Consider the following 27,258-nt stretch of genomic DNA (forward strand, 5'->3'; position numbering starts at 1 on the left):
ACACAAAACTCCTGAGCTTTTAATTCTCCCTCTAGTTATGAGAGTTAATTTCTCTTGGTGTGTATATTACTGGCAATGTTCAAATATATCTCTCATGTTAAATTCCTCTTTTTAAGAAAATGCACTATTGCAGATCATGGGACTTCCTGGAGCACTTGAGTCAGTGGGGATGGACAGGGTCAGATGTGAGGAGAAATTCTAAACAGACATGAATCCTTAGGCAGGTCACACTCTGGGATCATGCCCTTCATGTCACTGTCCAGGCCCAGGTATCACTATACAGTAGATGGCAGGCAAATAGGGCCCATCTGCTCATGAAAAGCAGCCCATTCCTGACCCTGCAGCTCTGGGACAGGATCTCAGCCTAGATTCTCAGGTGTTCCCATTCCATGCTAAGGGCAGAACACAGACCACTCACCATGGAGTTTGGGCTCAGCTGGGTTTTCCTTGTTACTCTTAAAACAGTTAATTTGTGGAGAATTAGGGACATTGAGTGTATGAGTGGATCTGACTGTGAGAAACAGTGGACCAGTGACTCTTCTGACCTGACATCTTTGGGTTTGCAGGTGTCTAGTGAGAAATGCAGCTGGTGGATTGTAGAGGAGGTTCAGTGCAGCCTGAGAGGTGTCTGAGACTCTCCTACATGGTCTCTAGATTCACCTTCAGTATCTACAATAGGCCCTGGTCCAGCCAGGCTCCAGGGAAGGGGCTATAGTGGGTCTCTGTCATTAATAGTAATGGTGGTACAGCCTAATATGACAACTCTGTGAAGGGCAAAGTAACCATCTCCAGACTCCACATACAGAACGATCTATACCTGAAAATGAACAGCCTGGGAGCCCAGGACAGGGCCTTGCATTATTGAGCAAGAAACACTGCGAGGGCAAGACAGTGTGAGCCAAGGCACAAACCTTCCTCCAGGAGAAGAGAGAGCTGAACTGTAGGGGGCGCTGTGGGCACTTTGAATACAGGGTCACCCCAGGATCACCGCTGTATGTTAAGCTCTGTTTTTCTGGAGGTGTGGGGTTAACTTACCACACAACAGTTTCCCTCTGGGAGCCTCCCTTCCCTCATGATTCAGTGCTGACCTCTTAAATATCTGAGTTACAGAGGTATGCAATAACAGGAGAAAAACTTTCTCACATTTACCAAGACAATGAGCCACATATTTTTACTTACCCCTGCCCTAATAAATAATCAGTTGTTCTGACCCACATCAGCTGACTACAACCAGAGACTATGCTGGACCCATCACTGAAGCCGAGCCCCACACAGGTCAGAGTCCAAGTTGGCCAGCATCAAGACACATTCATGCTTACAGCAGACACCAGATGTGTGTGAGCCCAGTGCAGAGGACAAAGGCCCCTGAGAGTGATGGTCATTGACTGGAATCCAGGTTCATTACACAAATAGCAGTTGACATCACACCAAGGTAGAGTGTCCCCACTGTACCTTGGTACAGATGCCCAGGCTTATGAGTTCACACACACAGAGAAACATTCAAAATGTCACTTCACTGTGAATCCCATTTAGAGCAGGGCTGGCTTCAGCAACTCAGAAATGGCTGGTTCACTCCTGGTAAGTAGTTTGGTTCTGGTTCTTATTGTTCATCTGTGACAAAGTTGAGGAGGGTCCTGCTCATGAGAGGGTCTTGTGTGGGTTCAATCCCCCACCTGTGTCAATCTACTGTGAATCCCAACTTTCTGTACACATTTCCTCCATGGTGTTCACAGGAGGAGAGAGAAGGGTGAATCATAACATGCCAGCATCAAACATGAAATACTACACCTCGATTACTTATTCCACTGAACACCTAGGAAACACGAGGGAGAACATAGAGCTAACCTTTCCTTATGGGTAGACAAACATTTTATTCCCTAGAAAATGAGAATAATGGCCTATATGTAAGCAATAAAGGGAACATGATAACTTACATGAATGTCTTAGTTTAAGGTCTAGGGTGGAAACTGCCCATCCTGCGAGGCCTTCAGTTTTTGTTTTTTTTTGTTTCTTTGTTTTTTTCTAATGGGCTTGGGTCCCCTTTCTACTCCCAAAGATGAGAAGCTTCCATAAATAGGTTCATGGGGATACTCAGTTTGCAGAGATCTGCTGGAGTAGTCTTCCAACAGGTTGGAATCCTGATTTGACCCATTCCTTCTTGTTCTGGGCTTCTATCCGTGTCTCTCAAATATCAACACAATAGAACCTGAGGCACTTGTGGCTGTGTTAGGAGGTGGAGCCTTGGGATGAGCTTCCATCTTCAGGTGCAGCTCTCATGAATGGGATTAGGGCCTTTATAACAAAGGACTGAGGGAGTTCCTTTTCTTTATCCACCCTCTGAGACTACAGCAAACAAAAGTCCCCTAGGAGTGAATTCTTAGAAGTGGTCAAATTTGCTGGGTTGTATTATTGGAATCCCTGCTGTCATATTCATGATAAATTAATGTACATAATTGGCCAATGGTCCCATCTATTTTAATTTGTTACAGCACCCAAAATGGATTAGGACTGCAGTGTAACATGAACAGAAGGGTTGGCTCCCTGGAATTTAGCTACCATATGTGTTGTAAAAATCACAGAATTGTTTTCCCTCCAGAGAGGTTTTAGGGCAGTTTTCCCCTAGTGTTTTCTTTTACAGGAGACATTCCCTGGTTGAAGGTCATGGGAGGTTGTTAAACAGAGGTAGTGGGAAGGCAGCGTTAGAAATGGGTGTAGTCCATGAACACTTTCAGCACTGATGACATCAGCATGGAGGAAGGTCCACATTTCACTGGGGGTAAAATGCATGTTTCTTCCAGTCACCAGGTAACAGGGACATGACTGCTGTGCACTTGAAGATTGGGCATGAATGCCACCTGGGTGTAGCCTTGACCAAGTGGGACTGTGGGTTTATGTAAGTTTAATGATTTTAACTAAGCATGCCATTTTTCAAACATCCCAGAGATTGTATGTGATAATGACAGCATGGAATTTAGATTTTAGTAACACCTACATGAATAATTATTAGTGTGCTGTGTGCACCTCAGTCATTTGATGTGACACTTGTTAAGCAATTGGCTGGAGGTAGGTGAAGAGCCTGAGCCCGGAGTGTGCCCAGGGTAGTTAAAACACTCTACATGTGTTGGTTCCTTCTTCCCACTCTCTTTCTCCACAATGATGGACTCTCAGTGCACAGATGCACAATGGGTACGGATTCTGTCTTGAAAGAAGAAGAGAGCAGACCTTGCAGTGCCCACTGCCCTCAGCCAGGGAGGCTGATGATGGCGATGAACCTCACTCTGCATATCAAAACATGGACAATTGTCATACAAAGGATTTGTTTTGAGCTGAATTGTATGGCACACTGTGCATGTAGAATATCACTGTGAGTTAAATTGTTTTAAACTGACCAATGGTAGAAATTAGCAACAACGACAATAACTCTATAGCACACAGACTAACTAGCCTGTCATAAAACTCTCCACTGTCACAGTGAGTGTGTTTTTCCCTTTAGTGAAGTGGGGACCATCACCAAGGCACTTGACTTATTTGACACCAAGGGGAGGAGTTCATGCAAATGGGCATCTCCACTTAGAGATAAACTGAGACAAGTTGCTGTCCCTGCACCTCAGGGAGAGCAGCTCAAGCCCCTGAGTCTGTAAGGTTTGCATTCACTGCTGCAGTTAACCCAGAAGAAGCACCATGAAGTTGGAGCTGAGCTGGGCACTTGTCCTGATGCTTTTACATGGTAATGTTGCACAGAAACTGGGGAATTGTGTGTGTGTGTGTGTGTGTGTCCAGTACTAATGAATTTCTCTTGTCTGCAGGTGTCCGATGTGAGGTGCAGTTGGTGGAGTCTGGTGGGGACCTGAGGCAGCCTGGAGGGTCTCTAAGACTGTCTTGCAAAGGTTCTGGATTCACGTTCAGTGACTACTACATCCACTGGATCCGCCAGGCACCAGGAAAGGGACTGGAGTGGGTAGGGTTTATTAGAAACAAAGCTAACAGTCACACAACAGAATATGCTGCATCTGTGAAAGGCAGATTCACCATCTCAAGAGACGACTCCCAAAGCACTGCCTATCTGCAAATGAACAGCCTGAGAGCCCAGGACTCTGCTCTGTATTACTGTGCTAGAGACACAGTGAGGGGAAGTCAGTGTGAGCCCAGGCAAAAACCTCCTTGTAGGTGGTTCTTGAAACACCAGGGGGCGCTCAGGGCCCGCAGGTTCTGCAGGAACAGGGCACAGGGAGGCTAATTAAGGTTTTGTTTCATCTCTGACAGGGAGCTTCCTCTCCACCTGACATTCAACACGTAGGTATCTAAGAAAGGAACCACCACAATGAGTCTAAAGTGCTTGGTTCACCTCTATCTGCATGCATTGGACAGGTGCATATTATCTCTGCCTTGGGACTCTTCCCCTAAGTAGCTCTATTGTGATTGTCAGTTTTGTGTTAGTTTGACTAGATCAACAGTTGTCTAACATTTGGCTAATAGTTATTCATGGGGTTGTCCAGTGTGTTTCCAGGTGAACTTACCTTGGAAATGGTGGCTGAGAAAAGCAGATTGTTTGCCCCAGTGAGAATGGACACCCTTTATTCCACTAAGGTCCTGACTGAAACAAACCCTTGAGGGAAATTAACCCCTTCCTGTCTATGTGCTAGATTCTAGAGCTGGTACACATCATTTCTTCTGCCCTGGGCACCTTGGTTGTCAGCCTATAGACCAGGCTGAGTGACAGCAACAGCTCTCCTGGGTCGGCTGACTGAAACCACAGCTCATAGGCTTTGAGACATTTTCAGTCTGTACTATGAGCATCAATTCCATATAAATGTAAATTCAATCTGTCATCAGTAAACAAACAGGAGAATCACATTAATTCATGTCCTATTAAAATTTGAAAAGCTATTACCTGACATTCCCTGTTCTCTAACCAGTGAGGCCCATGGAAAACCTCTGAGGCTCATGTAGACTCAGGGAAGACCCCTGAGGATGAATAGAGAAGAACTGTGTGCTGTCAGAGCTCACTGAGACAGCTTCACCAGTCAAAGCTGATCACATGGCACAGGATTAGGATCCTCGGTGATTGATTTTTAAAATTTTTTCTCCATCTTGGTATTGTACAATAACCAGCTGCAACGTGTCTTCATGAGTATTTATTGAAATCATACAGATTAATTCTAGCAGTAAGATTACTGTGGGCATTTGCTTAGAAAGAATGCTTGCTTGATGCAGGTTCCAATGTTATAATACATTATGAAAAAAGATGGATGTAGAGGGTATATATGCAGTGACTCAAATAATGTAGTGGGCACATAACTGACACATCCTTGTTAATCCACCACTGATCCATGGTCCTAAAAATAGGAATGTTCTCAGGGTTCTCTTCCATAGGAGCCACCTGTGACATTCACCAAACAGTGAAAACTGAAAGAGATGTTCTTTCCTGTCCCCAGAACTAAGGAAGAACTCAGTGTTTGCTGGACAGCTGGATTTGGAGGATGTGGAGACCACATGAGGAACATCACCATTGCTGCTCCATGACTGAACCTAGAGAATACCTTTGAAAGGGAGTCTGAGTAATGGCCAGTGGTGTCTGAATTATCACCCATGATGCCTTGCTCAGTGTGGAGACGTCCAGGAGGGCTGAACAAGAATCCTGAACAGGTTCAGGAGGAGATTGTGATTCCTGCAGGGACTGAGAGGTGAGGATGTGGGTCAGTGAGCAGTGAGTCTGTCTCCATTCTCCACGTGGGATATGGAGTCTGAGGTCCATGGAGTATAAGGTCAGAAGGGGAGATAACCATATGGATGGAGCACCAAGCATAGACAAATCTTGGGTATCAGGCACAGAGATGATCTCACCTAGAAAGACACACCATGACCTAAATCCCCTGAGGGCACTGCCCAAGGTATAGGTACAGCAGAAAAGAAAGATCTGGTGTGCATTACCAAGAAAATCATCATGAAGAGTGTTCTGTTTTAAGATTTTTTTTATTTATAAAGAAGGAAGGGAGGGAGGGAGAGAAAGAGGGAGAGGGAGAGGGAGAGGGAGAGGGAGAGAGAGAGAGAGAGAGAGAGAGAGAGATCAATGTGCGGTTGCTGGGGGGTCAGGGCCTGCAACCCATGCATGTACCCTGACTGGGAATCGAACATGAGGCATTTTGGTTCACAGCCCGTGCTCAATCCACTGAGCTACACCAGCCAGTGCATGAAGAGTGTTTTTCATTCATTTAGCAGTAAAATTACAGTGGGTTTTAGGCCACATGCAGGGATACTCAGGTGGTACATTCCACCAGAAGAAACTGAGGATGGCAGAGGTCCCAAAAATCCCCCAAGAGTTTCACGGGTCAGGGTTGTTGGCTGTGTCAGTGCATCTGGCAGGTACAGGGAAGAAGCTTCCTGGTGGCTTCACAGAGCCCTGGCTATGACGTTTCCTACAGAGTCACTGGGGTTTTGTAAAGTCAGTTCTCTGTGCCCAGAGAATTAAAGAACCCAGTGTTCCTAAGGAAGTTTCTGGAAGTCAGGGCATTACATTGAGGGTTGGTTTTATTAACTCACTTGGTGAAAAATTTAGGAGACAGGCTGATTCAGGAATAAGACATTCAGACATTGAAACCCAGAATTGGTCCAGGATGTCTCCATGTCTCTCAAATGTGGGTGCACAATGACAAGCATGCCCTGCAGGAGTTTGTTGCTCGAGGGGGGGGAGGAGCTGTATCAGCACAGAGCTCAGAGATCTGCCAGGGGACTCATATCCTACAACACTGTGTAGGACTTGGACCCTCAGAGTCCCCTGGATTATTGCCCCTGTGTCCTCAACCTTCTCTCAGGTGGGGCCAAGTCTTCAGGTATGAAACACTCTACCCCATACATATGCAAATGAGAAGAGGTACACTAGCTTAAATGTGCATCTCTCTGTTCCCTGAGCATCATTCACAGACACCGTCCCTTACAGAAGTTCTGGGGTACAGCCCCTCACCATGAACTGGGTCTGGACAGTCCTCCTCCTGATGGCACTTGCCAGAGGTAAGGGGCTTCCTAGTTCTTGAGTGGAGGAGTGGAGCAGGGTCAGTGAACATCTATTTGTTCCCACTCCTGAAGGCTCTTCATAAATGTCCATGCTCAGGTTCAATTGGTACAGGTGGGTGCTGAATTGAGGACACCTGGTGCCTCAGTGAAGGTCTCTTGTGAGGCTTCTGGATACACCTTCACCATGTATGCTATGCACTGGGTGCGGCAGGCCCAAGGAAAAGAGCAGTGTGGATGGGCCAAGTTTATCCTCAATAGAGTGCTGTGATCTATGCACAGAGGTCCCAGGGCAGTCACCATGACCACAGACACAGCCATGAGCAGAGCAAATGTGGAGCTGGGAAGCCTGAGAGTTGAGGACACGGCTGTGTATTACTTGCAAGACACATGGTCAAGAGAAGTTAGAGTGAGCCCAGACAGGAACCTACCTGTGGGAGGAGCTTCAACCACTAAGTGGTGCTCTGGGTACCTGAGTGCCATCCCAGCAGCAGGTGCACCTGAAGTTTTGGGCCAGTTTTCTTCTGGTTTCTACCCCTTTCACAGTTTCCCTCAGAAATCGTCTCTGGGTTCCTGATTATGTGCTCACCACTGAAGTCTCTGAGTCAGAAATATATGCTGCAAAGGCAACACTCTCACATGAACAATATGAAGAGTCTCTTTCAGACACTCCTGTGCTCAGTTCAAATGACACATCAAACATCTTGACCCACCTCAGCTGAATCTAACCAGATTCAGAAAGTGGAATAAAATAGGGACCGTTTTCATGATTTTCCTGTCTAAATGCAGTAGGGTGGAGGGCAGCTGTGAGTGAACGTCACTGACTACATGGTTCTTCTAGTTCCCATGTCACAGAGGACAACTGATGTGTCCTGGGAAGAGAACAACAGGTCACCAGTGGTAGTGGGAGGAGTTTGGGACTCAAGTGTTCAGGGTTTCTGAGGCTTTAAATAAGTTTTATGTAAAAATGCTTTTTCAGCCTTTGCAGAGATTGTGAGTGGTTGTGACCATGAGTGTAGGAGCCCTGGCCACACTGCACAGAACTGTTTTGTGATCATGCTCTACTGTGAGCATCTCCCTCCCTGAATGAACAAGTGGGAAAATGCAAGCTCAAGCAGCTTCTATCAACTGAACAGGCAGTCAGGTTTGTCAGGGGATGACCCCTAGGCATCAAAGAAACACCTGCACAAGAAATGCAACATATTCACTCCCCATGGACAGTGAAGCTGGATGAAATCATCTAAATGGTTTAAAGGCCCCTTGAGGCCTGGTCTCTGGACAGGTCTTACCTTCACAGCTGCTGAGGAGTTTCTGTCTCTGGTAACACAGGTGCAGGAAACAACCTCCTCTGTCTTTGGAAGTTATCACTGCAGCATTGATTGCAGATAAAACCCGTGTGTCTATCCCACATGCACAGTTTAATAGAGGGGTTTAACAGGATTTGTTTGAAATTATCTGATTCCAAAAATACCTTTCTTGTGATATCAAATATTTGAGTAAGATGAACAACTATAAAGTCTTCCATTATTTTTTAACTAAAATCATGAGTTGAACATTGACCTTTCACAGCAACTGTTTTGGATTTCTTTCCATATATCCTTCTAGGGCTCAAATGGGATACTTACCCTGGTTAAGTCTGCTCATCCGCACAATGAGTTACTACAGCATTATCTTAGCTTCCATACTAGCTTTTTCACTGAGTTCCACCCTCACATTATTCCATTCCCCAGGATGGGTGAGTGCTTCCAGAGTCCTCAGTTGTGCGTGTGATGGGGTTTCTCACAGATGAGAGAACCCACTTTGTGGCAAAGAATAGAACTCATACACTGCTCCTCAGACCTCTGTTTGCTTCCTGTTCTCATCCTGATTGACAAGACCTGGGATCTTCAGTGCCCTCTGAAGCCTGGTCTTATTTTACATCAAGTGGAGGAATGGATACTTACTAAGGTTCTGCAATTACCCTAGTCCTGGTCACCAACCTCCAGATTTAATATTGATGTGTGATCCATCAATAAATGCTATCAGGTTCAGGTTCTCAATGAGAGACTTGAATAAATTGAAGGTTTGAAACGAATCCCCTTGACATAGACTAAACAACTGTGAGTCCAGTCTTGGAATTTAGTCATGACACCTACCTGCAAGATGCACCACACAGGTGTGTGGGCCTCACCTGGAACCTGGAACATGGACACATTTTCAAGTGAGTGTTTTATTATCTGACCAAGTCCAGATGTTATGTGTGGCTCTTTCAGAAAAAATGGTGAGAAATCAAACTGATAAAACAATTAGGAAAATCACAGCACAGAGGAATGACAGTCCTGTAGGTGTGTCAGTTCAGATGAGCTTCACTCACCATTCATGCTAATGTGTCCCCATGGATGGAGTTCCTTTTGCCATTTACACATTGGCACACATTGCTAACACTGGGTTCAAGTTCACACATTGATAACACTGGGTTCAAGTTCAGTGTGTGCTCATCATGTGTGGCTATGGAGGTAGCACTACCAAGGCTCCAATGCATATGTGGATAGGTACCATGATAGGGAGTGGGTGGTTCTTCTGAAATTAACCATTGACACACCAGGGGGCCCAAACCTACTTCATGCCCTGCTCTCTGATTACAGCTATGTCACATGTGCACAAACACAGGTCCTGATGGTGAACCTAAGGCCGAACCTCCAAGGATAAACTGTTTATATCAAGTTAAATCCACCAGCTTCAGTAATGGGAGCTTACTTGAATGATTTTTTATCCTTTAATGAATGAATAAAGAACATAACATTCTTATCAGTGACATGTTACTTAACTCTCATTTTGTATTAAGGACTTGCATCAAGGTTTCCCATAATGAAATTACCGAATTTTAAACATATATACTCCCCAATCTCTACCTACATCATCTCCTAAGCAGATCTGGTCACGACTGAGTTTCTTCTGTGTCTCTAGCATTGGTACCTGGTTTCACTACAGAGTCTAGAAAAAAAATGAGACAGTTAAGCTGTCAGACATTAAGCACTGAACTCCACTGAAGAAACATGATCAGGGAGCACTGTCTGTTTCTCTGTAGAGTTCATGCTTCTGTCTCCCAGTGATCCACACAGAGGAGCCACCTCCTCCAACACTGGGTCCATGTGCTCTATGGTCACACTGTTTTTAGTTCATACTCTGATCCCTTTGTAGGGGAAATTGTTTCAGGAGAAAATTCTTGTCTGCTGAACATGAGCCTCCTCTGGCCATGAAGGTTGGATTCTCTTGGTGAGTTCATTACTGGGCGCTCTCAAAGGCATCTCTCATTTTAAATCCCTCTCCACTTATGCCATTTTACTCTCCTAGGTTGTCTTCCCATATCCTGGTTCAGCTGGATCATAGGAGAGGGCACAGAACTAAATGTTGGAAGCAATTATTTTGTTTTCATTCCTACTTTTTCTTCATCGGATGACATTTTTCATTGCTTTTATAGAAAGAAAAATAGGAGAGAGAAAGAGATTGATTGGTGGCTTCCCATACATGCTCAGACTAGGAATCACATGCACTCAAATATAGGATCAAAACTACATCCTCTTGGCTACAGGACAACACTCTGACCAACTGATCCAAATTGGGCAAGACTGGGGGAGGGTAATTCTTAACAGACATGCATGATTGGAAATGCCACATTTTGAAACCATGTCCTTCATGTGGCCGTCCAATGAGAGAGATCCTTATATAGTAGGAGGACATGCAAATAGGGCCCCTCTGCTCATGAAAAGCAGCCCCGTCCTGACCCTGCAGCTCTGAGACAGGAGCCCAGACCCAGATTCCCAGGTGTCTCCAGTTCCTGCTCAGGACAGAACACATACCTCTCACCATGGAGTTTGGGATCAGTTGAATTTTCCTTGTTGTGATTCCAGAAGGTAATTTGTGGAGAATGAGAAATATTGAGTATGTGAATGTATAGGACTGAGGGAAATACTGGATGGGTGACAATTTCCTGACCTGATATCTTTGTGTTTTCAGGAGTTCAGTGTGAGGTGTAGCTGTTGGAGTCTGGAGGAGGCTTGGTGCAGCATGGGGGTCTCTGAGACTCTCCTGTGTGACCTCTGTATTCACCTTCAGTAAATAATTAATGATCTGGGTCCACCAGCCTCCCAGGAAGGGGCTGGGGTGGGTCTCAGTAATTAGCAGTAGTGGTGGTAGTACATACTATGCCAACTCTGTGAAGGGTAGATTCACCATCTCCAAAGACAATGCCCAGAACAAGCTCCGTGTGCAAATAAACAGCTTGAGAACTGAGGGCATGGCCCTGTATTGCTGTGTGAGAGGCACAGAGAGGGAAGTCAGTATGAGCCCAGACACAAACCTCCCTGAGGGAGACAAAAGGGACTGAACTGCAGAGGATGCTCAGTACAACAGGGGGTTATCAGGGCACACTGAGCACAGGACACAGTTAGGGAGCAGCTGCAGATGCAGGTTAACTGTTGGTTTCCTGGGAGGTGTGCCTTTGACTCCACACAGTAGTTTCGCTCTGAAATCCTATCAACCTTCATGATTCTGTGGTGATCTCTTCAGTGTCTGAATTGCAGAGACTTGTTTTCACAGGAGGCCAATATTCTCATATGCTCCAAAGTCAGAGAGTCAAATACATTTGCTTAGCCTTATGCTAACGAATCATCAATAAATCATCAAAACTTCATGGTTCCCATCAGCTAAATACAACAAGACATTCCACTGGACCCATTAGTGCAGCCCAGGCCCAACACAGCTCAGAGTCCAAGTCACCTAGCATTAGGACATGTGTCTGATGGACAATGGACACCAGAGGTGATGGTCATTGACTTTACCCCATGTTCATGACGCCAATAGCAGTTGCACATGTAGAGTGACCCCTACCATAGCTTGGTATGGATGCCCAGGCTGATGATGTCACACACATAGAAGGGCTATGAAAAAAGTTTTCCACTTCATGAAGGAGCCTGTTGAGAGCAGTGCAGGTTTTTCAGAAAGTCAGGAGTGAGTGAGTCATGTCAGGTAAGGAGGCCCATTCAGGGCCTCCTTATTGTTCATCTGTGACAAGTTTGAAGAAGGTCCTGTCCACAGGAGGGATTTTTATGGTTTTAATCTCCCACCTGCATCAGACTATAGAATCACCACTTTCTCTACAGATTTCACACCTGTGCACAGGAGAAGAGAGATGGGTGAGCTCTAACATGTCAGCATCAAACATCAAAAACTAGACCCTGACTACTTATTTCACTGAACACGTAGGGGTCATAAGTGAGAACACAGGGCAACAAACAACCATGGGTAGAAAACAAATTTGGACCCTTGAAAGTGGTAATAATGGTTACAGGTAAGCAATAAGGGAAATAGCAATAAATTCTATAGGCATCTTAGTTCAAACTCTAAGGTGGGACATGTTCACTCTTACAAGGTCATCAGCTTGTTCTGAATGACTTGCATCCCCTTTCTGCATGCAAATATGAGAAGCTTTCACAGGATAATGGGGATGCTCAGTTTGAGGATGTTTGCTAAAGAATCCTTCCAAGCAGAAGGGGTCATCATTTGATTATTTGGTGTTGCTATGGGTGGCTATTTTGTCACTCAAAAACTCACATATTAAAATTTGAGATTCATGACATGTGTGGCCTTAACACAAGTGATGGTCCTGGGGTGGGTCTCTCATCAGCAAAATTAGGGCTTTTGCCACAGAGGACTAAGGAATCTGCCTTCCCTTCCATCCTCTCAGATCAAAGCAAACAGCCACCTATGAAGCAGATTCTCACCATTCATCAAAACTGCCAATATCAATTCTTGGATTTGCCACCTACATATCTGTGAGAAATCAATTCCTGTTGTCCAATGACCTGTTCCATGGTACTTTGTTACAGCACCCAGAAGTGAATAGCATGCCAGTGTGACATGAGCACAAGGGCTGACTCCATGGAAATCCAATGCTGTATTTGTTGTGGAATGTACAGCATGGGTGTCTTCCCAGTCATTTTCAAGGGCATATTCTCTTTGGCATTTTCTTCCACAGACAAAAAATCCTGGTTGAAGGCTATGGGAGTCTCCTAAACACACATAATAATAAGGAAGCATTAGAAGAGTGCATAATGAATGAACCTTTTTGTTATGTACCACATCAGTATGGAGCCAGGACCAGGTTTCACTGGAGGTAAGATCTATAAAGGCATGGTCTTCCCAGTCACCACATCACAGGGACATGGCTAATGTCCTTGAAGGTGTGGACATTAACACCACTCAGGAGGAGCTTTAGTCAAGGGGATTTGAGGGTTCAGTTAGGTTTGATCATTTCAATTAAGAATGTCACTTTTCAAACTTCCCTGAGTTTGTATATATTAATGACAGTGTAGTATTAGAATCATAGTAATCCCTCACAGGTGAATAATTCTTGTGCTGTGAGCACCTCAGTCACTTGGCGTGACAGTTGGTAAGCCATTGGGAACAGCAGGATAACAGCTTAAGTGCAGAGTATGCCCAGCCAGTTAAAGTGTTCAACATTTGTTTGTTCCTTCTCCCCACTTTCTTTCTCAAAACTGATGGACTCTGAGTGTACAGATGAACATTAGGCACAGATTCTGTGTTGAAAGCACAAAGAGTAGCCCTTGTAGTGCCCACTGCCCTCAGACCTGGAAGGAAAATGATGGGGAGGAACTTCTCTCTGCATGTCAACACATGGACAAAGTCAGACAGAGAATTTGTTCTGAGCTGAATAGCCTGACACACTGTGCATGTGTAATATCACTGTAAATTGCATTGCATTAAACTGATGGCAGAAATTATCAACAATGATAAGCCTAAAGGACTCAGACTAATCAGCCTCTTATAAAGTTTCCACTATCTCAGCAATGATGCTTGTCCCTTTGAGTTGAGTGGGGGTCCTAACCAAGATTCTTCACTTCTCTGTCCATTATGGGAGGGGCAAGTGCAAATGAGGTGCCCCATGTGCTGATAAACCCAGCCTCACCTCTCTCCCTGCACTTCTGGGAGAGCAGCTCAAGGCCCCAGGGCTCTGCAGTTTGCATCCACTGCTGCAGTTAACACAGGAGAAGCATAGTGAAGTTTTAGCTGAGATGGGCACTTGCTCTGCTGCTTTTACATGGTAACATTATAAAGAATCTGGGGATTTGATTTTTTGTGTACTCTGCCACTCCTAAAGGGAATAACTTGCCTGTAGATGTCCAGTGTGAGTGGCAATGGTGGAGTCTAGGGGGGAGGGGCTGAGACAGCCTGTGGGTCTCTGAAACGCTCCTGAAAAGGCTCTGGGTTTACATTCAGTGACTATTATACAACCTGGATCCACTGGCCTCTGAAAAGACTGGGGTGAATAGGTGTTATAAGAAACAAAGCTAACACTCATACAACAGAGTATGTCACATCTCTGAAAGGCAGTTTCACCATCTCAAGAGAGTATTCTAAGAGCACTGCCTCTCTGAAAATGAACATCCTGAGAGCTGAGGGCACAGCTGTGTATCACTGTGTGATACACTCAGAGAGTGGGACTTAGTGTGAGGCCAGAGAGAAACCTGCCAACAGGCCAGGCTGTGACCATCAGGGGGCCTTGAGAGTCTCTGAATACAGGAACAGTTGCAGGAGATTTGTGCTGGTTTCCTGTGATGTTTCCTTTTCCCGTAACAGTTCCCCTCAGGCAGCCTCTCTGAATTCCTGATTCTGTGCTCATCTCTGAGTTATCTGAGTTAGAAATGTATATTGTAAAGACAGACAACTTTCCCACAAGGACAAATGGAAAAGTCTTTCCCAGACACTTTCGTGCTCAATTCCAATGAATCGTCAAACCTCTAACCCACACAGACTGAATCTAACCAGAGGCTCTGCCGGACCCAACACTCAACACAGCACCACACAGCTGTGTCCAAGCTGGTCAGCAGCAGGACATGTGCCTGTTTGATGGCAGGCACCAGAGGTGTATGAAGCCAACACCAGAGAAGAGAGACCCCCAGTTGTGACAGTCATAGACTTGGCATCATGCTGACAGCACCAAGTGTAGGTGACACCACCACAAAGAGGCAGAGGGACCCACACAGCTTTCTGTGGATGCCAAGGCTGACAACACACACCCCAAGGGGATATGAAGCATTTGCCATTTAGAGTTGAATCTCTGGAAGGAATAGGGAAGGCCCTTCAGCAAGTCAGATTATTATAATAAGTCCTGGTTAACAGCCCCCAGGTTGTTTACTGAGTTATGATCCCCCAGAGAATAGTACTAGGCCATTATTCTCAATGGGAGTCTCTAATAAACTGGGAGCATTTTCCAAATTTTTCCAATAATGATGACATGTGTGAGCACAGTCCTGAATTCAGCCATGCCTCCTGCCTGTCACACTGTGACCCACACACTTTCCTTAGCCTACCTGGAATTTGGGATAATTTTCTTTTTCTAATTTTGAATTCCTGTTGACATTCTATATATTATTTTATATGAGCTTCTAGCCTACAGCAAAATAATGAGACATTTATACAATTTGTGATGTGATTGCCCTATGCATCCAGTGCCCACCTGGCACCATACATAGTATTTGCAACATTATTGACTGTGCAGTATTTTATATCACTGGTTTAATCCATAACCACTGATTTGTACTTCTTTATCCACTTACATTTTTCACCCAGGCTCCCAAATATCTCCCCCCCCTAGAAATCTCTAGTCTGTTCCCAGGGCCTATGTGTCTGTTTTTATTCTGCTTGTTTATTTACTCTGTTCTTTAGATTCCACATATGAGTGAGATCATGGTGTACTTCTGTATATCTGCCACACTTATGTCAATCAACATAATACCCTCTACATCCATCCATGTTGTCACAAATAGAAATATTTTTGTATGGCTGAGTAAACATGATGGGTTAATTTTCAAATTGGTAGGTTGGTCAAAAAGTCTTCTTTTTCATTTTCACCAATAATTTTATCACCTACGTGGTATAAATAACTGATTGTTCTCATCTAATGTGTCAACCTCATCACTATCAATTTCCACTAGTATACCCAATCATGGAGTATCTTTCAGTGAGAAATCTCCATGATGAAACTTAACAAAGCACTTTTGACATGTTTGATCCATCACAGTGTCTTCTTCATACACTGCACACACATTTTTTAAGCATCAGAGACGCTGAGATGCCCATGCCCTGTGAGCCCAGGTGGGACCATTCTGTTCAGGGCAGGTGCTGGATAGCTAAAGGCACATGGGACCAACAAATCCAGGGCTGTTACCACAGGACCAGGTGCAGAGGTATCTTGGAAGGGATTTCTTCTGAGGGTCTGGGTCTTCCTGTTCATAAAATATATAAAATGAGTGTTGGACAAGAGATAACTGTAAATATCCTATTTACAAAATTTGATAAGAATAGAGAACCACAGGCAAAGTGGGTATTTCTAAGACATTTTTTAGATGTGGAATTTAAGGAACTAGACATAGTGATGGATTTATTGACAAACTAGGTACAGCAATTTGAAGATAAACTGACCCAGGAATAAGACATTCAGGCATTAAAGTCCAGAACCAGTCCAGGTTGTCTCTGTGTCACTCAAAGGTGGGATCTCAATGAGACTATTGTCCTGTGGGGGTTTGTTCCTCAGTGGAGGAGCTACATGTGTAGTGAGTTCAGGGACTTGAAAGGGGAGACATACATTCCAGCACTGATTAGCACTTAGACACTCTGATTCCTTGTGAGCATGACCCTTGTGTCCTTTACCTTCTTTCAAGTGGAGTCAAGTTTTCAGCTATGAAAAACTCTGCCTCGTGAATATGGAAATTAGAAGATATACTCTAGATTAAATATGGGTCAGTCTGTGGGCTAAGAGCATCACCCACAGCCACAGCCTCCCCTACAGAAGTCCTACCACACAGCCCCTCACCATGGACTGGAGCTGGAGCTGGTGGCAGTGACTACAGGTAAGAGGATCTCCAGTACCTGAGTTAAGAAGGGGACCTGGAATGGTTGAGGGGTATTTACCTCCACTTCTGTCTCTTCTCCACAGGTGTCAACCCCCAGGTGCATCTGGTGCAGTCTTGGGCTGAGGTGAGAAAGCCTGGGGCCTCAGTGAATGTTTCCTGCAAGGATTCTGGATACAGCTTCACAGATTACTATGTGGGCTGGTTTCACCAGTCCCCAGGACAAGGGCTTGAGTGGATAGGAAGAATTGACCCTGAAAATATTCAAACAAACTATGCGCAAAAGTTCCAGGGCAGAGTCACCATAACTGCAGATATGTCCATAAACACAGCCTACATGGAGCTGAGCAGCCTGAGAGCTGAGGACACAGCCGTGTATTACTGTGCAAGTGACACAGTGAAAGGAAGTCAGTCTCAGACCAGATACAAACTTCCCTGTGGGGGACAGACGTGTTATGCTTCAAGGGGACTCTCAGGTTCCACAGACCACTGATAACAAACCCAGGGGCAGGTGTGGGCCTGGGCAGGAAGGAAGGGGCTTCCTCTTGGGAGCAGGGGTTTTCTCTCAGAGCTCTCAGCTGCATCCAGGGACACTTCATTATTCTTCACTGTGAATCTAATTTTTCATATTCTCACTGAAGACAATAAACAGAGAGTTAGCACGGTCTATTTGCAGGAAATATGTCAGCAGGTACTGAAGACATCTCCTTCACCAAGCCCCTGTGTCCTGTTATCCTTTCTTGACAAAAAATAATTAATTTCTTATGATATTAAATATATACTTAGCATGCATCTTGTAGATCTGCCTAGAGTGTTTTCTCCAGAACAATAAACTCTATGTTCACACAAAAGTATATGCAAATATTGCAGCCTCTTTGTGTTAGAAGTTACAAACATCTCAAATGTCATGTTATTTTAAAATGAGCTAACTGGAGCCCTTGCTGGTGTGTTTCAGTGGATTGAGCCCCAGCCTGCAAACTGAAAGGTCACTGGTTTGATTCCCTGTCAGGACAAATGCTTGGATTACAGGTCAGGTTCCCAGTTGGGGAGATATGAGAAATAACTGATTTATGTGTCTCTCTCATGGGATATTTCTCTCCCTCTCTTTCTCACTCCCTTCCCTTCTCTCTAAAATAAATAAGTCAAATTTTAAAAAAATAAATAAATAAACCAACTGGGGAACATCCACAAATGGAATTCTACTCAGCAATGTAAATAACATTCAGGTGATAAAGACATCAACACAGGTGATCTCAGTGATCACTCAGAATGGAAGGAGCTGGATCAGAGAAAACAAATCTCACTAGGCCACCCCAGGATGACAGTGATTGGTGAGACTTTCTGTTCCTTCCTCCCTTTCCTGGGTGGGGAGCTGTACTCTGAGCCAAATAGCAGTCCCCTCATTGTCAGAAGGGCCCTGATGGATGAATGGCTCCACACAAGGAAGCACACACCTTTGGGTTCCGTTTAATGCACAGTATTGACCACCAGGCCTGATGTCCTGATAGCAGCTGTCCCCTCCAGGTGCCTCCATTCTCAGGTCTCTACCACCAGCACAGGACTCCAGGGCACCTGGCACTCCACTGATCTCCCATCTCCTACAGTCACCTTTCACCACACCAGGTGTTGAGGCCTTCACATGTGGCTGGAATAAAATCTAACTTAAATTAGTAGTATAAGTGGACTCATGCAATATCTTCCTTTCCATTGCAGTTTTATTTCACAGACATAGTATCACCTAGTTTCAACTGCATTGTGGTTTGTGGCAGGATTCCCTCTGCTTTGACTCTGACTAATACTCTGCTGTAAGTGTATAGCCCATCTTCATCCACTCACCCACTGATGGACACTGAGGTGGTTTTTACATATTAACTGCCGTGAATCATGCTGCAGTGAACAGGGTAGTGCAAGTACCTCTTCCAAGTCCTGGTGTTTATTACTGAATGAACACCTGGAAGCTGCATGGCTCAATCGTGCAGGGATTCAAATTTTGAGGAGAGGTAGAACCTACATCCTGTTTTCCATGTGGCAGCACAATTTGATTCTACCATCCAGAGTGTGCAAGGGCCCCCTTTCCACACATGCTCAGCAACACTTGACCTGTTTCACTTTCATTTTCTGTCCTTTTACAGTAACCATCCTGCCATGGGTGAGGTGATTTCCTCCTGGGGCTTTGATCTGGAGTCCCTGATGACTAGGGATCTGCTTGTGAGCCTGTGGGCAGATTAATCCATTTCTGGATCAGTGTTGTTGTCATTTTCTTTATTTGATTATTTATTTTGGTTTCCATCACTTACCCTCGGTTACCTTTGATTCTGAGGTCTTCCCACAATGTCCTATTCAGTTGTAAGAAGTAATCAGAGTTGTTTTAAATCCAGTGTCGGACAGTCTCGATACCTGTGTCCCATGGGAATGCCATTAAGAAGTATGCCCATTAGGACCCGATCTTGCTCTTTGTTATTCCCACACTTTCTACTGCAACCAGAGCTGCCAGAAAGGACAGTAGCCACAAGTGTCCTTTTGTGCTGTGTTGTGGGCCATTAACTTACACTCATGATTAACTAACTCAGCTAGAACAGGAGCCCCCCGCCCCCGCCATTCTCCAGCTAGACCTTCACTGTGGGTGTCTCTGTGAATCAGCCAGGGCTTCTTCTGGAGAATTTGGTCACCATGAAGACCTTGGCAGAAGTTTAGCTCTGCTATTAGTTCTAGAAATTTCAATTTTCCCAGGACTTCTTTATTGAACTCCCTCCTTGGGGTGAGGTAAGCTCCTTCTGTCCTCCCTACAGACCATTTCTCTGCTCCTGCTTTTCCAGCTGCATCCCACCCTCGTGATGATAGGAAGGTTTTGAGTGTGGGGGTGGAGTTGGACCAGCATCATTTTTGGACCTAGGATTAAGCCTTATTTTTAAGCAGGGATGTGCCTAGGTCTGGGCTGTGTCCTTGCAAATTTTCCTATGTCTCAGTGTCTCTAAGATTCTTCTCTAAACGTTGTAGATTTACATGAACTGACTTTATACTGACTCCATGCTATAGGCTCAAAAAAGTAAGCTGGAGGGGGTAGGTTTTATTGGAAAGAATCTAAAATCAGGTGACGTATTTTTATGCATCTGTGAAAGGCAAAAGCTCCATCTAAAGAAATGATTCACAGCACTGTCAGTGTGCATACAGACACCTCCATGTAGTTCACTGTGAGAGACTTAGAGAAATACAAAAGTTGTGATCCCAGACACACCCCTCCCTGTACAAAGAAAAAAGAGCTGAACTTCATGGGCTGCCCAGGACTCTGAAGGAGGAAGTTAAAAGCAGCTCGATCACTGTACCACAGGGACTCTGACCAGACAGGGACAATTTCCTGTGCTCCCTCTTCTTTAAACACCCCTTGTTTCTGCTACAAGGGAAATCCCCATCCGGTGTTCCCCATGGTCTTTCCTTAGTGTCTCCTGGCTGAGTGCTCTCAGAATGAGGACCTGTGGCTGTGGGTCAGTGAGATCTCTCCCAAATGTTGGGTCAGACTTGGCTACAGTGACTGGACAAGGGCCCCCTGGGTCTTACCCTCCCAAGGACAAACCAGAAATCTTCACACTGTGAACTCTTCAGGTTCCAGGTGCTGGGAGAACAGGAAACCACAAGGGCAAGTGCTCTCCACTGTTCACATCAATCATATTTCCTTTTGGTCTGTTGTCAAAGCAGGTCACTCACCAGGTTCAACTGAATATGGGGGTCTGTGTATGCGCTAGGAAGTCTGGAGAAGGGAGATTTGGGGTTCAGTGCCATGTATATTACCACAGTATGTGTGTGATTTATTGAGCAAGAGATGGGCAATGGGATTCATATCAAATGCAGGGATACTCAGATGGGACCTGAAAGTACAGGAACCTGAGGACATCACAAGTCCCCAAAGCTCCTGAGAGCTTCAGGACTCAGGGGAGTTGGCTGAGTCAATGCATCTGAAAGCTCCAAGGAAGGAGCTCCCTGGTGGCTTCAAAGAACCCTGTCTATGTGGTTCCCTGAAGAGTCTTTGGGGTTTAGAAAGGACAGTTCTTTTTCCAGAGATGTCAAAGCACAAGGTGTCCATGAGGGAGCACTCTTAAGTAAGGTCTCTGCCTCTACTTTTGGACTACAGACACTGAGATGCCCATGCCCTGTGAACCCAGATGGGGCCCTCTCCTGCACTGCACAGGCTGCACAGCAGCGTACATGAGGGACTTATTACATCAGAGCTTCTGCCTTAGGAACAGGTGCAGAGGAAGCTGGGGGATTTCCTATAAGGCCTGTGTCCTCCTGTTTGTATGAAAAAAAAAAAAAAAACTATAATAAGACTTGAACATGAGGTGACTGTAAACATCCTATGGTATCAAATAATTGACCACCTGATGCACATGAGATCTACAGTCAATGGGGCTATTTCTATGCTTTCTTTATATCTGAACTATAAGGAGCTCGGGACAGGATGGTAATTAACTCACTAGGTGCAACATTTTGGAGACATACTGGTACAGGAACAAGACATTTAGCATTCAGGTCCAGAACTCTTCCAGGTTGTCTCCATGTCCCTCACATGTGGATTCACAATGAGGACCAGGTCCTATCGGGCATTGTTACTTGGTTGGATTAGCTATATCTGCACAGAGTTCAGGAACCTGACAGGAGAAATATATCCTACAACACTAATTGAGATTTGGACCCTGAGTCTTCCACCGAACATGGCCCTGTGTCTTATACCTTCTCTCAGGTGGGGTCAACTCTTCAGCTAATGATACCTCGGGCAGGTGTTTGGCTCCATAAATTTATAAAGAACTCACATGACTCCCTTCCAGGAGGAAAAACAACCCAATTAAAAACGGGGGCCCTGGCTGGCGTAGCTCAGTGGATTGAGAGCGGGCTGGGAACCAAAGTGTCCCAGGTTCGATTCCTAGCCAGGGTACATTCCTGGGTTGCAGGCCATAACCCCCAGCAACCACACATTAATGTTTCTCTCTCTCTCTTCCTCCCTTCCTCCCTTCCCTCTCTAGAAATAAATAAATAAATAATAAAATCTTAAAAAAAATGGGCACAAACTTGAAGACGCACTTCCCACAGTCAACATACAGAAGGCCCAGAGATATATGAAAAGATGCTCAACATCACTAGTCATCAGGAAGATGCAAATTAAAAGCACGATGAGATACCACTTCATACTGTGAGAATGGCCATCATAAACAAATCAACAAAGAACAAGTGTTGGAGAGGATGCAGAGAAAATGGAACCCTAGTGCACTGTTGGTGGGAATGCAGACTGGTGCAGCCACTGTGGACAACAGTATGGAATTTCCTCAGAAAGCTTAACATGGGACTGACTTTTGACCTGGCAATTCCACTGCTGATTCTATATTCTAAGAACCCTGAAACACCAATCCAAAAGAACCTATGCACCCCAATGCTCAGCAGCACAATTACAAGAGCCAAGTACTGGAAATAACCTGAATAACCATCAATAAATTAATGGGTCTAAAATCAATGGTGCATGTACACGATCGAATACTACGTAGCAGAAAAAAGAAGCAGCCCCTATGCTTTGGGACAGTATGGATGGAACTGGAGAGCATTATGCTAAGTGAAATGAGCCAGGAAGTGAGGGATGGATACCATATGATCTCAGCTTTGAGTGAAATCTAATCAACAAAACAAATAAGCAAGTAAAATCTAGGGAAAGCCATTGAAATTAAGTACTAACTGATAGTAACCAGAGGGGAGGTGGGAGGAGATAACCCAGGGAGGGGGAAGGGATTGCAGGGACATCTATAAAGGACACATGGACAAAATCAAGGGGGTGGAAGCAGGGGAGGGAAGTTGGGGTGGCTCTGGTGGGCGAAGGTGGTGGCTAAATGCTGGCAAGCGTGCTTGAACAACAATAAAATAATTAAAACATAAATGAGTAAAACAAATAAACCTAAATCCCTCAGTGCAGTGGGGAGGGCACTGGGGTGATAGTGGGTCACCTGTCCCAGGTGTGGCATAGCAGGCCTGCAGCAGGTGTTTCTTCTCTAACCAGAGGTGAGGTCTCACAGAGACCATTCTGCCTCCAAGGTGGGTAATGCTGTTAATATCAGTGGTGAAAATATCTAACAGAGCTTGTGTCCTTTTATGGAGTTCACACATTGGTTTGACATTCAACCTCAAATCTACTTTTCAGACAGAAGTACAACAAGTGAGGCCACATCATCCGTGTGCCAGTGTGAGGAGGACAGAGCTGTGCAGTTCTCTCCACTGCACTTACTGATGTGTCCTCAGGCACCACACTGCAGGTCAGTGACCCTGGGTCTCAGGAGGGCAGCTCCCAGGGGCTGTATTAAGGGGCCTGGTTCCTGGGCAGGGAACTTCCCTCTGTGGAGAGTGAGTTTTTCCCTTGGGCTCAGCATTCACTCTGCAGCTCTACTGACAACTGCCATGAAGGGGCCCCACCTCAGAGTCACAAAGTCCCTGGTGTGTCACATGAGGGACAACTGTATGTGTGAGTGGGGGCAGCAGATCAGGTGACAGGCATCACCTACCTGAGAGCTGAGGAGCTGGCACTGAACGTCTGTGTTCCAGGCACTGAGGAAGGTGTATGTCCCTCACGTTCATCCCCACTCTATGGGTCTTTAGACTGAGGGTGTCCTTGCAGAGACTTGCCTGTGGATGAGAAAGCAGAGGGATCAGAGCTGCCACCACTTCAAACATGCCAGAGGTGACTGCCATGTGGCAGACAGTGGGCCTTGTAGGACGCTGGTAGAGACCAGTGTCATCAAACTATGTAGCTCAGACCCACCACTAGGTGACACTATTGCCACAACAGTTCTCTCTCAGTTCATCCCCTGAGTGGTTTTATTGGCAAACATGGACAAAGAACTGGAATATTCAGACCTGCAGAGTGCCTCTCAGTCCAGGAACAGACATCCTTGTCCACCGGACCCCCCACCAGCATCCAAGACAGGGAGGAGGAGCCTTGCTGACAGTTCAGACATGAACACAAGGAAAGACATGCAAATGTGGACCCTCCCCAAGTCATGAAAACCAGCTCATCTCTTGCACCTGCACCGCCCTGTGAGGAGCCCTCCCGTGTGAGTCCATCCTCTGTGTCCACACCATGGGGTCTGCACTCCTCTGGGCTTCCCTCCTCATCACTGTCAAAGGTGCGTCCCCTTGCATCAGAATCAGCTGAGACTGCTCCTCAGGGGCTGTTCTCAGTCTTTTTCTCTGTTTGCAGGTGTCCTGAGAGAAGTTCAGCTGGTGGAGTCTGAGGGAGGCTTGGTGCAACCCGGAGGGTCTCTCAGCCTGTCCTGCAAAGACTCTGGATTCACCTTCCCTAACTACAGCATGCACTGGGTCCGCCAGGCTCCAGGGAAGGGGCTGGAGTGGGTGGCAGAAGTTAGTCAACCATCTGGAACAAAGCAGTGGTATGCTCCATCAGTTCAGGGAAGATTCACCATCTCCAGAGACGACCCTACCAACACAGTCTCTCTTAAAATGACCAACCTGAAAACAGAGGACACGGCCGTGTATTACTGTACCAGAGGCACAGTGAGGGGAAGTCAGGGTGAGCCCAGGCCTAAACCTCCCTGGAGACAAGACGGCTGGGCTGCAGGGGACTCTCTAGACACCAGGGGGCAATGCGGGTACATTGAGCACAGTCATCAGCCTGGGAGCAGCTGCAGATGCAGTTTAAGGGCTGCTTTCCTGGCAGGTGTGGGGTTGACTCTCCACACAACAGTTTCCCCCTGGGAGCCTCCCTCCCTTCGTACTTCTGCTCTGACCTCTTCAGTGTCTGAGTTACAGAGGCTTGTTGTCATAGGAGGAAACCATTCTCACATGCCCCAAGTCAGAGAGTCACATGTGTTTGCTTCCTCCCATCCTAATGAATGACCAAACCTCCCAAACTTCATCAGCTGAGTCCAACCAAAGTCTTTGCAGGATCCAAGAGCACAGGAACCCCACAAAGCTCAGAGTCCAAGCGGGTCAGCAGAAGGACACATGCATGCTGGACAGCAGGCACCAGAGGTGTATGAATACAACCTCAAGGACACAAACTTTGGTGGGGACATTCATTGACTTGACTTCTTGGCCATGACCCCAACAGCAGTGGCCATCATGCAGAGGTAGTGGGTCCCCCACTAGTCCTTGGTGTGGAGGTCTAGGGTGTCTCCCACACAGGGGGACTATGGAAATGCTTGCCACTTCATTGAGGAGTCTGTTGAGAGCAGGGCAGACTTTTCAGTGAGTCAGGAATTATTGGATCACGTCAGGTAAGAAGTGGCTCAGGCCTTATTGTTTATCCCTGAGAAGATGGAGGAGGGTCCTGCTCACAGGAGGGGATTGTGTTGATCCAGCCTCCCACCTGCAGCAAACTAGGGAGAATCCTTGCTTTCACTACCATGTGTCTGCAGGGTGGGGAGAGGTAGGTGAATCTTAACATGTCAGCATCACACCTGAAACACTAGAGCCTGACCACTTTTCCACCGAACACCAAGGAGGCATGAGTGAGAACACAGAGCTACCGAACATTACAGGTATAAAACAAATTTAGTTCATAGAAAGTGAGGATGATGCCCATGTGTAAGCGATAAAGGGATCATTAATAAATTATATGGAAGTCTTAGTTCAATTTCTAGGGTGGAACCTGTCCACGCTGCAGGGACTTGAGCTTGTTCTTAAGGACTTGCTTCATCTCTCTGCTTCCAAAGATGAGAAGCTTCTACAGGATAATGCACATCCTCAGTTTGGGGAGGTCTGCTGGAGAAGCTTTGCAACTGGGTGGGATCATGTTTTGATTCATTTGTTGTTGCTATGGTTGCTGTTTGTGTTGCTCACATACTCCCATGTTAAAATCCATGGCCCATATGATGGTGTTAGGAGGTGGGGCCTTGGGCCAAATAGCAGTCCTGGGGTGGAGTTCTTTTGAACAGGATGAGTACTTTTATAATAAAAGATTGAGGAAACTGCCTTTCCCCTTCCACCCTCTGAAATTACAGCCAACCACCACGAGGGAGGTATTCTTACCAGTAGTCAAAAATGTCAGCACCTATTCCTGGATTTTTCACACCCAGGTCTGTGAGAAATAAATTTCTCTTATTGGTACTTTGTTACAGCACCCAGAACAGACTAGTGCTAGATGACCACAAGGGCTGACTCCCTGCGGTTGCCCTGCTGTATTTGTTGTGAAAATTAGAGCTTGAGTGTCATTCCAGTGATATTCAAGGGTAAGTTTTCTCAGTTGTTTTCTTCCAAAGGCAAAATTTCCTAGCTGAAGGTCATGGGAGGCTCCTAAACAGATGTAGCAGGAAGACATCATTAAAAGTGGGTATAATCCATGAACAGTTTTATTATTTACCACATCAGCATGGGACAAAATCCAGGCCCCAATGGAGGTAAAATCCATAAATACATGGTCCTCCCTGTCACCGTGTCACAGGGCCATGGGTGATGTGATCTTGAAGGCATCACATTAAACTCACTCAGAAAGAGCTTTGGCAAATGGGTTCAGTATTCACTTAGGTTTTATCAGTTTAACTAATCATGTCAAGTTTTCAATCTTCCCAGAGACTGTGTATAATAAAGAGGTGTGGCATTTGGATCATAGCAGCACGTTACAGAATAGTGACTGCTGTGCTGTGTGCTCATTGGTCATTTGAGGTGATAGTCAGTAAGCACTTGGTGTAGGGGGAGGGAGAAAATGAGAGCAGAAAGTGTCCAGAGCAGGTAAAATTCTCTGCACGCAATTCTTCCTTCTCCCCACTCTTTCTCCATGATGATGGATTCTCAGGACACAGATGAAAAGTGGGCAGAGATTCTGTCTTGAAAGAACAAGAGAGCAGCCCTTGTAGTGCCCACTGCCCTCAGCCAAGAAGGGTGATGATGGGGATGAACCTCTCTATGTGTGTTGACACATGGACAAGGTCACACATGGAATTTATGCAGAGGTGAACAGCATGAAACACTGTGCATGAGGAATGTTGCCTTAGATTAAATTGTGTTAAAATGACTAAAGTTAGAAATTAGCAACAACAAGAATATCTCTGCAGCACTCAGACTAACCAGTCCCTCATCAAATCCTGCACTGTCACAATGAGTGTGCTTTTCCCTCTAGTCAAGTGGGGACCATCACCAAGGCACTTGACTTATTGACACTAAAGGGAGAAGTGCATGAAATGGGCATCACCACTTACAGATAAACCAAAACTAGGTGCTGCCCCTGCACCTCAGGGACAGCAGCTCAAACCCCTGGGTCTCAGTAGTTTCCATTCACTGTAGCAAGTTAACCCAGAAAAACCACCATAAAGTTTGAGCTGAGCTGGGCACTTGCTCTGATGCTTTTACGTAG

At 45.7% G+C, this 27,258-nt stretch overlaps 1 long non-coding RNA gene and 1 gene segment (V, D, J or C); one reads left to right on the forward strand and one right to left on the reverse strand.

Moving 5' to 3' along the window:
* Window positions 1-349: 349 nt before the first annotated feature.
* Window positions 350-20,996, reverse strand: LOC118498344. Its single transcript, XR_004900842.1, has 3 exons — window positions 20,987-20,996; window positions 18,785-18,791; window positions 350-455 (listed from the first exon to the last, which is right to left on the reverse strand). It is a non-coding gene; the product is annotated as an uncharacterized LOC118498344 (long non-coding RNA).
* Window positions 20,997-23,990: 2,994 nt separating this feature from the next.
* Window positions 23,991-25,040, forward strand: LOC118498331. The segment is given in 3 exon segments: window positions 23,991-24,073; window positions 24,148-24,624; window positions 25,018-25,040. Coding segments are annotated over 3 exon segments (546 nt in total).
* The last annotated feature ends 2,218 nt before the right edge of the window (window positions 25,041-27,258 follow it).

The sequence above is a fragment of the Phyllostomus discolor genome, chromosome 15, assembly GCF_004126475.2.
Source record: "Phyllostomus discolor isolate MPI-MPIP mPhyDis1 chromosome 15, mPhyDis1.pri.v3, whole genome shotgun sequence".
Lineage (NCBI taxonomy): Eukaryota > Metazoa > Chordata > Mammalia > Chiroptera > Phyllostomidae > Phyllostomus > Phyllostomus discolor.